The following is a 16,576-nucleotide window of genomic DNA, read 5'->3' on the forward strand; positions in this document are numbered from 1 at the left end:
TCCTCATAACATTTTCTTATCTCTAACAGGTTATATTATTATAGCCTTAAATAAAGGAATTAATGTTTATATCCCAACATACAGCCCAGTGACTGGTTAGATGGTTAGAATAGTAAATAGTAAATAAACGTTTGTTGAACATTTGTAACCATATAAATTAATATCAGAATGAAATATTTCCCTGTGGCCTTATCCCAATATATTTCCTTTCTCTACCAAATTTGAGAAGTATTTCAAGAATAATGCTCACAATCCTTTTCTAAAGAACTGCCTCAAAAGGATACCTAAGTTGGCTGCAATGACTTCAAGGAACCTCATGGAACGTAACATGTTTTCCAGTTGGATTTTCTATTCTCTAGAATGTCTATACATTGTACAGAGGGTGACAAATGCCTAAATCAAAGAATGAATGGTATCTGTTTCCTGGTTCCTTTCCAGCTGCCCCTTTTTAAAATATCTGTTTCTTTCACCATACCTTGGTTACCAACCGCTAAGCAGGTCTGGCAAAGTCTGAATCTGTGTTTAAAATCCCATCAACTCTCCAACCCTTTGAAAAAAGCAACTGAAGAAGTGAGACGACATGGTAACACTGCCCTGGTTCTACTTCAAGATGAAAGATGTTTTCAGTTACAAAGTCAAACTTGAAAGAAAACAAAGCCTTAAATAAAAACAGCACTTTTTAGCCAAACATTGATAATTTCATCCACTTATTCCTGTAAGCCAACATAGTGATACTTTCATACAGTTTTCAGAGGCGATCTCTAGTGTTAATTTTGCAAATGAAATTTATTTTCTTTTGTTATCGTAAAACAAAACTATAAGCTGAAAACTATTCTAGTGGGCTACAAATGCGCACACATATAGATCTATAAAGAACCCAATGTTAGCAGCCAAGAATACAAACTTCAATCAATCCAAGGCCATCATATAGAGCAAAAGCAGTACAGAATATTTCAGTGTCACTTTCTTTTATCTATGCTGGAGTCCTTGACAAAGGCTAAAACTATCCACGCAAACTGGCATCTCAGAAGAGCTAGCAAACTAAATTTTTGTGAACCCTTGTTTTTTTAGACTCAAGTCTTATACCTCCATTCTGAAATATCACCCACTAATAACCTATGTCCTTCTACTTAATGTTTACCAACATTGGGCTTTTCTGATTCTTTAACTAAACTTGTTACTGCAAAGCCAAGTCCTTATCTGTGAAGAGTAAACAAAGTCTAACCCCAAGAGTCCCTTACCAAACACTCATGATTTTTATTTTTTACCATTGTGTGAAGCCCATTTCTTAACATAAGCCTATTAGGATCCTGCATTTTGGTTCAAAAAATGTCAACCTTTCAAACTATCAACTGTACAAGTTGAATGGGAAATATGCAGCTCTTCAGGAACAAAAACAAGGTTTTTCTCTATTTTTAAAAAGTCAATAGTAAGCACAGTATTATTTGAGAATATGGGTTTTGATTACCAAGAAAGCTAATGTGATCTTAAAATTAAGTAGTAAAAGTGTAGAACAAAAGATGTCAAGTCCTGATCCACTCTGTACCAATGAGAACACACCTATGAGAATGAGTCCCACACTTTAAAAAAGGTAGAATTAAACTGAAGAATATTCAGAAGAGAAGAACATTCATATGCACTGAAGGAAGTAGGTGTGTTTAACACAGAAAAGGGGACTTAAGGGAAACATCATTGCTAACCTCAAATATCTTAAAGAAAGTCACATTGGAAAAAATCAACTAGAATTTTTCTGTAGTATCTCAGAAGGCAGAAACAAGAACAAAAGGAGACAAGTTTTTGCTACTATTAAAGCTATTATCAAAGATAGAAAAGAAAGCCTGAAAAGGTATGTTTAATCATATGGCTACCCAGGTACTAAGGACATAAAGAAGTGATCCAAGAAGAATAGGTGGTGAAATAGTAATTTTAATCCCTTTAATCCTGAGATTATATCATTCCATGCGTATAAAAATTCCTCCAAATGTGAACCAATATTAAAAATCATTACTTATGTACTAGCAGTTAGAGTTAGCAGTCAACTTTATCTCATCATATTTGGACCCAGCTCATGCAACAATTAATTATTAAGCCAATTATTTCTAATAAGTAATATAGCACTTACTTTTATTTGCACACTTGATGAAGTATTTGAGCAAACTACTGATTTCTTGCATTTTTTTCTGCCTGGTGGCTTGTGTTGAGGCAGACACACTCGATCTTGCTGTTTTCAGACATTCTGTTTCTTTCTGAATATATTTCTGTAAAAATCTTCAAGAAAACAAAATGGAATTTCAGAAGTTCATTAAGTGTTTAAATTATTATAATAGCTTCAAAAACTCCTTCATGCTATCATAGAGAGCATCTTTTAAACCATATTGTTTCAATCAATGTACCAACTAAATGAAACAAATTTCTTGTTCAAGGCCTAAGCCCCAACAATACCAATTTCCAGTCTAGTCTGCAAAGCTCTTAATGCATAACCTCCATGATTTCCTGTTGCTTTACTTCCTGATTTCTCATTTTATCATTAAAATCTTACAGTACTATTAGGGGCTCTCAATTCTCTGTCACCTATTCCTGTTATTCTAAGCACAATCTATTCTTTCCTAGACAGCTGGAAATGTTTCTAGCATTTAAATAAAGCCTGCCTATAAAATATTTGATTACGCCCTGGCTGGCGTAGCTCAGTGGATTGAGCATGGGCTGTGAACCAAAGCATTGGGGGTTCAATTCCCAGTTGGGGCACATGCCTGGGTTGCAGGCCATAGCCCCCAGCAACCACACATTGATGTTTCTCTCTCTTTCCCCTCCCTTCTCTCTCTAAAAATAAATAAATAAAATTTAAAAAAATATATTTATGATTACTTGGGAGTGCCAGGTGCATATTTGGCCTACTTGATCAGCTTATGAAATATTTACCTTTAGATAATAACTATATTTGTGGTATCTGAAATAAACTAAGTAACAAAATAAAGGCATGTATTTTTCATGTTATTCACACTGAAATCTGTAATAGTGAATATAGTACTAAATAAGAGGTAGAAATAAAATAGGTTATCTGCTCCAAAAACTGGAAAACAAGTAAACTCATTCTTCCTCTTGACTAAAAATATTTCAAGTTTCTCAGTATTCTACTTTAATTATCTTATTTGTCTTTCCTATGTCTTATAACATATTTCTAGTTATAAAGGGACTTAATAGTTGAAAATTATCTTAATGTAAAAAATGCATTAATTCTGTTTGCTACACCAGTCCAACAACCAATTGCATCTTTCCAATGCCTGAATTTTTTTTAACTGCATTCACATAGAATTATTCTAAAATTCCTTTTACTTTTGCATTATAATTTAACATCTGGCAGTTACTTAATATTTAAAGATGTCAGGACCTGCCCAGGTGGCTCAGTTAATTGGAGCATCATCCCTACACCAAAAAAATGGTTGTTTTTTAAAAATTATGTTTCAAATAAATACTAAGAGCCCACTTCATATATAAGGAGCACTATTATACAGAAGACAAAGATAAATAAGACCTAAATATATAACAACAAAAAAATCACAACAGAAATAAACATGAAAAATATGGTAAAAAATATTAGAATGGAATACTTAAAAACAGCATCCCAATTCAAGTATTTCCCTTGTTTGAAATCTGAATGCCGATCTAAATGTTGAATGGTTTCAGGATTCCGAATCAGACGCTTAAAGTTCTCAACTTCTTTCTGAAAATGAAAAAAAGAAGATGTTAATGGGTAATTAATTACTTATTTCAAACAAAAACTAAATTTAAGTAATTTACTACCCTTCGTTCCGTGGCTTTATCATGTCCTAGTTGACGGCAGCAAATAAGCAGATCATCAAGTGCTAGACTCATGGTTCAGATTTCTAGAAAACACATTGTTGCCTGTAAAAATGCACACATAAAATTACTTCAGACTCGTTAATAATATACAGTTGTATCTAACTGTACAACTAGAGGTATATTGTGATCAAAGGCACGACGGTTTTTCTTAACATTTCCATACTTAAATTAGGTTTTCTTAATGTCACAACAAAGCTTCAACGTGCAAATGTGTACTTTGTATGCAGCAGCAAGATAAAAATAGGAAACGTGTAATTTATTGTTTTGGGATCTCTTCTAAGAAACATGACATTTAAACTAAAATACAGAAATGAATGGAAGCCAGCCAAGCAAAGAATAAGGAAAAGATCACTTAAGAATTTAACAGTGACCATCCAAACTATTTAAAAGTACCTTTTCTATATGTCATGACTTATATAGCTGAGCAAAAAGCTTAAATTACATATGCTTTGGAATTAATATGCAGGAGGTTATCAGAGCTATTAAGTCTTGCCTAGCACTTTCTTCATAACTGGCTTTATGGTTCTCATTTAATACATAAAAGCATAAGGAAAATGATATTCCTATTTTAAAAGGTAATTGTAAACGACAACAATACCCCTTACAAATGTCAAAAGATCAACTATATTTTACTGTGCCTTAATGCCACTGAGGTAGTCCTCCTCTGTTTAGATTTTCCAGTATAATCAAACCTTCTTTTGATAATCTTTAAAAAAATCTTATATAAGTATTTTGTTTTTGCCCTGGCTGGTGTGGCTCAGTGCCCTGGCTGGTGTGGCTGAGTGGATTAAGTGATCGCCTGCAAACCAAAGGGTCACCCCTTTGATTCCCAGTCAGGACACAGGCGTAGGCTGCAGGCTGGATCCTCAACTGGGGGCATGGGAGAGGCAACTAACTGATCGTTGTATCTCTTGCACATTGATATTTCTCTCCCTCTCTTTCTCCTTCCCTTCCTCTCACTCTAAAAATTTAATTTAAAAAATCTAAAAAAAAGCTTCATTTCTGTTATGCAATGTTAATAAACAAAAAAATATATACTCATTTATGTCCATGATATCTACACATACATATACCTCAAAATGGAAAAAAATGGGAAACTTTTTTTTTTCCCATCCATCTATGTACATTACGTATGTTTCTCTGCCTATGTTTAATCTCACAGAATCTTAAAAGTGGCAAGAGGCCATACTCCATCTTCCTACAAAGGAAGAAATCCCTTCTAAAAAGTATTGTTCTTTCTTTAAACACTCACAGTAAAAGAAAACCACCTAATAAAACTACCTATTTCACTGGCAGATAGCTCTAATTCTCCTCCTCTTGTATTCATTGGTTGTTCTGACCCCTTCATCCTTATTACAACCTCTTTTACTCTGCTGTTGGTAACAAGATGTTATTTACTTGATAGTCTTTTTCAGTTGACTGTATACTTGTTCAAAATGGGACTCTCATATTTATGTTTCCATCCCTCATAGTTTTATCTACAACTTTCCCCCCTCTTTGCTCAGTCTCAGTTTAAAGTCCTCTTAATTGAATGAACAAAGAAAATAAAACACCTTAGCAATATTCAAAGAACCATGAAACTAGGCACCTGAGACTTCCAGCCAAGATGGAGGCATAGTAGATACACTTTGCTTCCTCACACAACCAAAAGAAGGACAACAAATTTAAAAACAAAAAAATAACCAGAACTGACAGAAAATCAAACTATATGGAAGTCCAAAAACCAAGGAGTTAAAGAAGAAACATTCATCCAGACAGGTAGATGGGGTGGAGAAGGGCAGCTGGGCTGGAGAGGACACGTGGCAAGGCAGTAGTTGGCGGACCAGGCAAGGCGGCAGCTTGTGGAGCAGGTGGTCCCACATTAGTGGGACCAAGAGGGAGTGAGACAAACCATGCAACCCATGGTTCCAGTGAGGGGAAATAAAGCCTCAAAACCTCTGACTGGAAAAAACCTGTGGGGGTTGAGGCAGCAGGAAAAACTCCCAGCCTCACAGGAGTTCGTTGGACAGACCCACAGGGTCCTACAATGTACACAAAACCACCCACCCGGGAATCAGTACCAGAAGGGCCCAATTTGCTTGTGGTAGCAGAGTTAAGTGACTGAAAGCCAGCTGAGAGGTGGGCAAGTGGCACTGTTTCCTCTCAGACACCTCCCCCACAACATAGCCACCTGGGTTGCTCCACCCTGGCCAATACCATTACTACTTATCAGCTGTGCTGAGACAAAGAAATATGGCCCAAATGAAAGAAAAGATCAAAGCTCCAGAAAAAATACAACTAAGCGATAAAGAGATAGCCAACCTATCAGATGCACAGTTCAAAACACTGGTAATCAGGATGCTCACAGAAATGGTTGACTATGATCATAAAATAGAGGAAAAAATGAAGGCTATGCTAAGTGAAATAAAGGAAAATATACAGGGAACCAATAGTGACAGGAAGGAAACCAAGACTCAAATCAAGGGTCTGGCCAGAAGGAAGAAAGAAACATTCAACCATGACAGAATGAAGAAACAATAATTCAGAAATATGAGGACAGGCTTAGAAAACTCCAAGACATCTTTAAACGTTCCAACATCCGAATCACAGCAACACCAGAATGAGAAGAGGAAGAGCAAGAAATGAAAAACAGGTTTGAGAACATAATGAAGGAGAACTTCCCCAATCTGGCAAAGGAAATAGACTTCCAGGAAGTCCAGAGAGCTCAGGGAGTCCCAAAGAAGTTGGACCCAAGGGAGCACACACCAAGGAATATCATAATTATATCACCCAACATTAAAGATAAGGAGAAAATCTTAAAAGCAGCAAGAGAAAAGGAGGCAGTTACCCACAAAAGAATCCCCATAAGAACTACAAGGTTCCCAAAAGAAACCTTGCAGGTAAGAAAGGGCTGGAAAGAGGTGTTCAAAGTCCTGAAAGGCAAGTACCTACATCCAAGATTACTGTATCCAGCAAAGCTATCATTTAGAATGGAAGGGCAGATAAAGTGCTTCCCAGATAAAGTAAAGCTAGAGGAGTTCCTTATCACCAAGCCCTTATTATATGAAATGTTGAAGAGACTTATCTAAGAAAAAGATGATCAAAAATATGAACAGTGGAATGACAAGAGACTCACAGCTATCAACAAATGAACCTGAAAAAAACAAACAAACAAAAAAAACCTAACAACTAAAACAGGAACCAAATCACAGAAATGCAGATCAGTCACACAGTGGGTTACCAGTGGGAAAGGGGGTGGCAGCAAATGGTGGAAAGGTACAGGAAATAAAAAGCATAAATGGTAGGTACAAAATAGACAGAGGGAGGTTAAGAATAGTATAGGAAATGGAAAAGCCAAAGAACTTATGTGTATAATCCATGGACATGAACTAAGGTGGGGGAATGATAGTGGGATGGGAGCAGAGGGCAGAGGGGGGTAAAGGGGAGAAAAAAAATGAGAGAACTGTAATAGCATAACCAATAAAATAAATTAAAAAAATAAAAAATAATAAAAGTAGGCACCTTTATTCCTAAACATACTAAAGATGTTATTTGTAATGTGAATAAAATGCATGTTTACTAAACATGTGATGCTTCCAGGAAGAGGCAACTCTAAATTTCTTTTTTAAGCTGTGGCTTACTTGCCTTTCGTCCCTTCTATTTCTCAAAGATAGATCACTTTAAAAAAAAACAGTACAGGATTATGTACATAAATAGGAGATACTCATTCTCTGATACATGCAACAATATTTATTAGGCAACTGCTAGGTACAAGGTACATACTATACTGGGAGGAGTCTAGACTTCTAATGAACCAAATAGACACAAATTCTATCTATATGGAGTCATAACTAGTGGAGAGAGTGACAGTAAACAAGTACATAGATAAATCAATGCATAATTCCAAGTTGTTACATATGGCTCAATAGAAAGAAATATGCAATAACAGAAAGGATCATTTTTGATAAATTATTAGGGAACACAGAGGAGGTTACAATAAAGCCAAGATCTGAATGAAGTAGTACCAATCACAGAGCTGGAAAACATTTTAGGGAAGGAGATGAGCATAACAGCCTAAGGGTCCTAAGATGGAAGAGCACATGGAACGTTGGAGGAACTAAAAGAAAACCAAAAGAACTAGAGAGTAGTCAGCTACAGTAACAGTGTCACTAGTTAAATGAGTTCAACTAATGTACTAATTCAGAAAGATCTAGGTTCTGCTCCCAACATGCAACTAAATGATTCATATATATTTTTAAAGATTTATTTATTTTTAAAGAGAGGGGAAGAGGAGACAGGGAGGGAGAGAAACATCAATGTGTTGTTTCCTCTCATGTGCCTCCCCAACTGGGGAGCAGGCCTGCAACCCAGGCATGTGCCCTGACTGGGAATTGAACCAGTCACCCTTTGGTTCCCAAGTCCGTGCTCAATCCACTGAGCCAGGCCAGCCAGGGCTGATTTACATTTTTTAAGTAACAACCTCTGAATTGGTCAATCCAATAGTGATTCCTTTACAATGCCAAATCCCATCTTTCTGGATATAATTCTACCCTTGGCATGCCATTCTTTTCTAATGGTAAGAGTGTGGGCTGTGTACTCAGATTGTACGGATGCTGCTACTTACAAGTTGCATAACCTAGGGCAGGTTAGCTAATCTCTCTTAACCTCAGTTTTTTTAATGATAAAAAATAATACTAACACCTATCTCAAAGAGGTATTGTAAGGATTCACATACATGTTTCACAGTGCATGGAACATAACAAGTGTTCAATAAATTATCAGTAGCAGTTATCAATATTCACACTTCCTTTTGTTTCATAAATTTGATGCTTCTTCTTCCACCCAAACCTGAAAGAACACCCTTGTTTCCTTACTTCTCACTCTATATTCTCCCAGTGTGATCTTATCCATTCCTATGACTTCAACATGTTGCAAATACCCAAATTTATTTCATTCAATACCGGACCTCAATTTTGAGCTTCAGGAACCTTCTACACTCTGTGGCTTTACACACACACTGTCTTCTTTGCAGAAGACTCCTACCATCCTCCAAAGCAATTTAACACTATGAGGTCTCAGCACAAACTGATTCGATTCAAACTGATTCGTTTCCATAGAACCTCACTGACACCTCTACTATCGCAGTACTCTTTTATCACATTATCATCCTGAGTTTTAAGTCTTTTTTACTTAATCTATGCCTGGCAAAAACAGCAGCAAACGCTCTTGAATGCTTACCACAGGAAAGGATTATCACAAGGAAAACTGTATAGAGAGGTCACACAGTTGACGGCCAGAATTTAAACTCCTGCAGTGTGATTCCAGAGCCCAAGATCTTAACCACACGACTGTAGTTTAAAGTTCAACAGATGCTCGCTGATTAAAACTAAATATGAGAGGGGGGAAATGGTATTAGTCAACTCATCTAGTTGTCTTTAGAATAAGGTTCGTGGATAAATTAGCTACGGGCTCAGCGAGCCGGGGAAAAATGACGTGTGAAGGTGTAAGGGCCGCCCTGGAGTCTCGAGACTGAGTCTCTGAAGGTTGAGGCCAAATGGCTCGAAAACGACTGAATTCCCCAAACGCATGGCTTCCGCGTCCTTACCGCTGGACTCCGACAGCCAAGTGCAATCTCTCGAGAAGCTAGTGGTTGCAGCACAAATCCCCTAAAACCTGCGCCGCAGACGGCTCCAGCCCGCTATCCTCGCACTTTCTCGCTTCCGGTTCAAACCTGGCGCAACCTCGCAGCGCCGTTCTCCACAGGAAGAAGTAAGGCTGAGCGGCGTCTGCCCATGCGCCTCATCTTCACCGGGTCACTGCCTGGAGGCCCCGCTTCCCCAAAACCTTGAGCACGTCTAAAGCCACGCGCCTGCGCCCTGCCCACCAATGGCGTGCGCCCTTGCGTTTTCTTGCTCGCCCTCTGGCTCAGACTCCTGGACCTCCACCCCACCTCCTCACCGCCTCCAACCCTACCCCCTCAAATATGAGGGAGGAAATGACGACAGTTTCAAGGAGAACGGAGGCGGGTTTCATTTCGGCGCCTTTCTTTCTCCTGCGGAAGCGATTGGCTAGCGTGAAGTGAAAGAGGCGGGACGAATTGCCGCGGGTTCAGTGCCGCCACTGGAACCGGGAGATGCGGCACAGTAGCTACTGCTGTGTTGGCTTTTACTCGAGCCTCTTCTGTTGTTGGGGTTCCATCTGCAGCTTCGATTATGTTGTTACCTTCGGACGTTGCCCGGCTGGTATTGGGTAAGCTCGAACGCGGGAGGGAGGAATATTGGACCATTTAAGCTGGGCGGAAGGACCTTTGGGGCTAAAGGTTTTCCCAGGGTGGGGGAGCTTTGGGGTTTTGCTTCCCCTCCGACAACTTCAGTCTGACGATGACTCTTAAGCCGGAGGCTCGGGGAGTTAAGCCTCTTTGTGTGTGGATGCTCTTCTCAGGCTGCGTGGCGGGGCGTAGGGGAGTATTGCTCAGGAGAAGCTTGGGTGGGACACCTGAGGCCCGGGTTTGGAGGGCAAGTCAGGCCTGAATACTTAGTTGGGACCTTTGAAGGAGCGTTGGCTATGTAATGGATGGAATGCATGTTTTTCAACCTTGGGTGCACTTTCTCTTGTTAGGGCTGGAACCAAAATAGGAAAAAATGAGGACTTCCTCAGGCACCCAGCTTTGTGGAAAGACCTTCCTGACCCCCTTCTGATAACTAGCTTTTAGAACTACGAATTTGAGGCGAATGGTGTGTTCTTTCCTCTCCACCCACTGCAAAAAGTCGTCCCGTGTAGAGGTTTGAAATGCCAGCTGCATATTTTAAAACAACAGCAATTCCAGCTTGTTTGTTTTTTTGATTAGCAGGAAACTTCACATGGGAAATGACTTTCAGGTGGCTTTTCTAGTCTTCTTTAGTTTTTCCTCCGTTTGCGGAGGATTAGTTCCTCGGGCCAGTTGTCAAGGTGTATTATTGTCTGTGTGGGAAACAGGTTTTGCCATTGTTTGTACCCTGAAAGAATGAGGATTGTACTGCTGAGAGCGAGAGCCACATAAAACTCAAAATTCGAGCAAATGATTTACAGACATCATATGCGACATCTCTGAAAGAAAATGATAAACTCCTCTATTGAAACTTCCCGTAGTGCCTGCAGTCATTGCTACCATTGTTTTATTGTTAGATAAACCCATTATCTTGTTTCTTTTTAAAATACTCAGCTTTGTCCAAAGAAATGATGTTTGTGCCCAGACTCTTGATAGACAAATTTTCCAGGAAATATTAGATGGTAAGTGACTCCATCACATGTTTTTGGAGAACTAAGTAAATGGCTTCAGTATAAACTAATATTTTGTTAATGTCTGGCTCATATTTTGCCCACTTTATCAGAATTGAGTACAGTTAACCTGAATTTATATCTATATCTGTGAGGAAAAGGTGTCTTGAAATTGTTATATTAGGTTTACATGTAAACCAATCCAAAGTAGACTTTCACAGTGGGCATGGTAACATTGACATACTTTATATTTTCCCCCCATGCAGTGTTTGCTTAAGAATTTTTGAGTTTTGGCACTTTGGTAATCCAGATGCTCTTCAGTAATCCAGTCTTCAACGGGGTTTCTCACCCTCGGTGCTGGGGTTTTTGTGTGTGTGTGTGTGTGTGTTTTTTTGGTTGGTTGGTTGGTTGGTTGGTTTTTAAGACTTTATTTATTTTCAGAGAGGGAGGAAGAGAGGAAGAGAAACATCAGTTAGTTGACTCTCATAAGCCCCCAACCAGGGACCCAGCTGGCAACCCAGCATTTCCTCTGACTAGGAATCGAGCTGGCAACCTTTGGTTCATAGGCCACTGAGTCACACCAGCCAAGGCTCATCCTCGGGAATGTTGACATTTTGGGCCAGATAATTACTTACGGGGAACTGTCTTGTGCATTGTGGGATGTTTAGCAGCATCTCTGGCCTCTATCCTTTAGCACTCCAATCTCCATCCTCATCCAGATGTGACAACAAAAAATGTTGCCAGTGTGTTCCCTAGAGGGCAAAATTACTCTTAGGAAACACTGGTCTTACAAAAGCAATATGATTTTCTAACTGGAATAATTCACAGCAACTTGGGAGTCTTTATCCTGCACAAACCAGATGCTCTGCTTCCTACTTTTTTCTTTTTTTACCAATGGATAGAAACTCCAGCCCTTGTTTCTTATCCTAAACTAGTTTTTTGCCATTCACATTCCATTTTGATTGTCACATATCTTAGCAATATGCCTTCCCATTACTTCTCTATTGGACATTTGTCATTGTTTCTCAGATAATCTTGCAATTCATCATATTTACTGTTACAAAACAAAATCTACCTAAAGCATTCACACTACACCTCACATTCTTAAAGTTGAAACAGTTGTGCACTTACCAAAATTTCAAGTTGTGCAAACGAATATCGAATAAATTTCCTCACACTCAACTGCTCTTGCTTTTTTTCATTTAGCATTATATATCTTGAAGCTCCTATCAGCACATAAATATCTACAATTACAAAACTTAGTGGCTTAAAATATTAACTGTCTTACTGTTCACTCATGAATCTTCTCTTGTAAGTACTCCCCATCTTCAGCCTCTTTGTTGCTTCCTTTTCTTCATAATGTTCTTTCAGCAAATCTTTGGGTGTTTGATATGTTCCACACACTGCCAAGTGCTAATTAAAAAGTTCTCTTCTTGGAGTTCACATAGTTAAAGATTTTTACCTTTACACATATACACACACACTAAATACATTCCTACACCCCACCGCATATTCTATCTAATGCTCTGTCACCCTTTCATGAGTCAAATTTGTTCAAAGAACAATAAATTTTACTTAGTTGCTCTACTTCCTTACCTACTTTTTGTTCTTCAACCTACTGCATTGACTTTTGTACCTCACTGCACTTAAATAGCCCTTCTTGCTACTCAGGTACAGCCAGCTGTTACCTTCCCAGAATTCCTTTAAATATTGCACAGGTCAAAATATGTCAAAGTGTTCTTATTGCCTCTGGATTACCAGTTTGGTTTTTATCAGTATGTCATTCCAAGTGCTCTATGGAATTGCCCTGCTTTATCTCAACTTCTCAATATCTGCCCTGTGCACTAGACATACCAAACTACTTACAATTTAACCAATTTTTCCTTTATATTCTGTCCCCTCTGTGTGCAATGTTTTTCTCCCTGTCTTCCTAGTATTCCTACATTCACAGTTCAGGTCAAATGTGATCTCTGAAACCTCTTTCAGCAGGTATAGTTAGTACTTTCTTCTTAAATGTTTCCACAGAATTGCACATTATTTCTGTTGTACCTTTACCATGTTTTACTGTAATCAAGTGTTTCTTTACCTTGTTTAAAAAACATGCAAAAGTTAATCATTTTAGTGATTTCTAAGTGTACGGCTATGTGGCATTATTTACATTCACATTGTTCTGTAACCATCTTATCCCCACTAGAATCTTTTTTTTTTTTCCCCTAGAAATTTACCTTTTTGTATATTCACTGTTTTTAATCTGGGATTAAGGGACAGGCTTCAAGGGTTCTGGGATCCCCTAAAACTGTCTGTAAAGGTTTATGTGCAGGTGGGGTGTTTTTAAATAGGTTTGTTCCTGTCTGTATGAGTCAGCATTCCATTTAGGAAGATTGAAACCAAACTGAGTATTTAACGTGAAGGGATTAAATGAGGGAATTGGTTACACTGGAGATAGAAAAGCTAAAAAGAGCAGCTTAAGTGAGGCCAACTCAGAGGATAGCAGCAAGAGCTGAAGGCCGCAGAGGTAGTGAGGACAAAGAGAGATGAGGCAATTCAGAGACTGAGTTCACTATGTGGAAGATGGAAGGTAGATTTGTCCGGTAAGGAAGCAGTACTCATAGTGGAGATTCTACCAAGGCAGAGAGTGAGTGGGAGGGGGAAAAAGCGTGGCTTCCAACTGCCCTTCGATGTTATCACTGGTGCTTCTCATTGATTAAACCCAGCCACTACCCAGGTGACATTGCCTGCATGGGGTCCGTGCAGTTATACAGGGCATGTCATACAGTGCAGAGCAGGAGAAGGAGAAAGAATGGATTCAAAGGCAAACAGAACCCGGACTGACACACCTCCCAAAAAAGTCAAGACCTCCTGTTCTTATTCAACTTTATATCACCAAAACACTTACAGAAGTTTAATTGTGATTATGATTATTTCCCTTTGTCTACTTAATACCATTTATTCAGATTCTGTATATTCATACTATGATTTACTGTAATAATATTGTCATTGCTGACATTTACAACTTTTTATGATCCTTACTCATTCTGTCTTTTCAGTTGTATCTTCACCTAGTCTCTATCTTATACATTGTGCTTCATCTAGCCTGCGCCTATTACCCAAACATGCTCTTCATATGTTTTCCGTCAGCTTCTTTGGGATTCCTCAGCCATCCTTTAAGACTCACCTCTTCCTTGAAAGAGTGCAAATCTTCCCCAAATCTGATAATGTTTTCTCTAGCCCCTACCCTCCCATGAAATAACTCCTAGTATCTTACCACCTTTGTATTATATTTGTATTTATGGGCCCTGGTTAATCATAACTTGTTTATTAACACAGACTTTGTTATTTGTGGATGTAATAATATAAGGAATCATAAGTTAATTCTTCCCATAAAATATTTACATTTTTTAGGACCATTAAACCATGAATTTTGGGGAAGAATTATTAAGATATGTGAAGGACATATTTTCAGGTGGAAGGATTTTCTGTCTCTTGCTTTTTTCATCAGGCACCTCTTTTTTAACTTCCCTCTCTATAAATAGGAAGAGAGGTCAGACTTTTGGCATCCCAGTACCTTGAATACTTGAATACTTGAAAATTTGAATATCTGAATATCCTTGATATATTTAGACTTATCTTTCCTTCTCCTTTTCAGTTATGTCTCTCCTTCAGTCTGTTTTGTTATTCATTACTACCTCCACTGAAAAGCAGGCACAAGACTGTTATGTTAACAAAAAAGGAAACCGAGGCTTGCTTACTTTACTTATTTGAACAACTTGGCCACTAAGTTTACACAAAAGGTGCAGTTATTTATTCTGCAGTTACTTTTAGAAATAAAGAGAAACAATAACTAATTTTAGTTGAAAAGTAATTATTTGTATTATTATTGAAATAAGAGATAGTTGGTCCTGGCTGGTGCAGCTCAGTGGATTGAATACCAGTCTGCAAACCAAAAGGTCACCAGTTTGGTTCCCAGTCAGGGCACATGCCTGGATTGTAGGCCAGATCCCCAGTTGGGAATGTATAAGAGGCAACCTATCAATGTATCTCTCACACATCAATGTTTTTCTCCCTCCCTTCCCCTCTCTCTAAAAATAAATAAAATCTTTTAAAAAGAGAAAGATAATTGGTCTTGTTTATATTTTCATTGTGACTTTTGAAATTTAGAATAATCTGTACCTAAACTTCTCCTATAGTTATAGTTGAGAATTGATTTCAATCAGGTACTTAATGATGATAAATAAGCCTTTTGTGGCCAAGTAACTAGTTTACTATATCTATAAAATGATAAATGAACATGGATGTGGTCAACTATTACTTTACTACATTATTTTAGACTTCTGGAACAAAAGGAAAGTAAAATATATCAAGTCTAACCTAAAATGGGAACTCTAGATTGTCCAAAGTGGAACATGAACACTTACTATAGAAGTGATCTAGCTTTTTTTTTAATATATTTTATTGATTATGCTATTACAGTTGTCCCATTTCCTCCCTCCACCCTGTACTCCCTCTCCCACCCTCATTCCCCCCCCCTTTAATTCATGTCCATGTGTCATACTTATGAGTTCTTTAGCTTCTACATTTCCCGTACTATTCTTGCCCTCCCCCTATTTTCAACCTACATTCTATGCTACTTATTCTCTGTACCTTTTCCCCCCTCTCCTCCTCCCACCCCCCTGTTGCTGACCCTCCTTGTTACCTCCATTTCTGTGGTTCTGTTCCTATTCTAGTTGTTTACTTAGTTTCTTTTGGTCCTGCTTTAGGTGTGGTTGTTAATAATTGTGAGTTTGCTGTCCTTTTACTATACATGTTTTTTCTTTATCTTCTTTTCTTAGATAAGTCCCTTTAACATTTCATAAAATAAGGGCTTGGTGATGATGAACTCCTTTAACTTGACCTTATCTGAGAAGCACTTTATCTTCCCTTCCATTCTAAATGAGAGCTTTGCTGGATAGAGCAATCTGGGATGTAGGTCGTTGTCTTTCATGACTTGAAATATTTCTTTCCAACCCCTTCTTGCCTGTAAGGTCTCTTTTGAGAAATCAGCTGACAGTCTGATGGGAACTCCTTTGTAGGTGACTGTCCCCTTATCTCTTGCTGCTTCTAGGATTCTCTCCTTCATTTTTACCTTGGCTAATGTAATTATGATGTGCCTTGGTGTGTTTCTTCTTGGGTCCAACTTCTTTGGGGCTCTCTGAGCTTCCTGGATTTCTTGGAAGTCTATTTCCTTTGAAGTCTTATTTCTCCATTCTTTCCTGCTTGGTTGATTCTGTCTTCCTTCTGGTCCACTGTATTGTTTTGAGACCCAGTTTCCTTCCCTTCACTATTGGCTCTCCTCCGTGTATCTTCCTTCATCTCTTTTATGGTAACCTGCATCCTTTCATCTAATTTGCACCCAAAATCAACCAATTCCGTGAGCTTTCTGGTCACCAGTGTTTTGAACTGTGCATCTGATAGATTGGCTATTTCTTGGTCGCTCAAAAGG

The 16,576-nt window shown here is 38.4% G+C and overlaps 2 protein-coding genes across 3 annotated transcripts in view; one reads left to right on the top strand and one right to left on the bottom strand.

The window, feature by feature from the left end:
- The window catches only part of ATM (ATM serine/threonine kinase), a 163,905-nt gene extending 154,331 nt beyond the window's left edge, over positions 1 to 9,574 (bottom strand). Inside the window, 5 exon segments of the mRNA XM_028514270.2 lie at positions 2,123 to 2,268; positions 3,609 to 3,721; positions 3,802 to 3,903; positions 9,079 to 9,226; positions 9,446 to 9,574. Of these exon segments, the coding sequence (XP_028370071.1) occupies positions 2,123 to 2,268; positions 3,609 to 3,721; positions 3,802 to 3,873 (331 nt within the window). The 5' untranslated portion in view covers positions 3,874 to 3,903; positions 9,079 to 9,226; positions 9,446 to 9,574.
- Positions 9,575 to 9,638: 64 nt separating this feature from the next.
- The window catches only part of LOC114498618 (protein NPAT), a 72,176-nt gene continuing 65,238 nt past the window's right edge, over positions 9,639 to 16,576 (top strand). Inside the window, exon 1 of one of the 2 annotated variants that reach the window (XM_028514637.2) lies at positions 9,639 to 10,089. In XM_028514637.2, the coding sequence (XP_028370438.1) occupies positions 10,053 to 10,089 (37 nt within the window). In that variant the 5' untranslated portion in view covers positions 9,639 to 10,052. The remainder of the gene's footprint in view (positions 10,090 to 16,576) is intronic. The other variant, XM_036028608.1, reaches the window with a different exon arrangement.

The sequence above is a fragment of the Phyllostomus discolor genome, chromosome 6 (assembly GCF_004126475.2).
Source record: "Phyllostomus discolor isolate MPI-MPIP mPhyDis1 chromosome 6, mPhyDis1.pri.v3, whole genome shotgun sequence".
NCBI lineage: Eukaryota > Metazoa > Chordata > Mammalia > Chiroptera > Phyllostomidae > Phyllostomus > Phyllostomus discolor.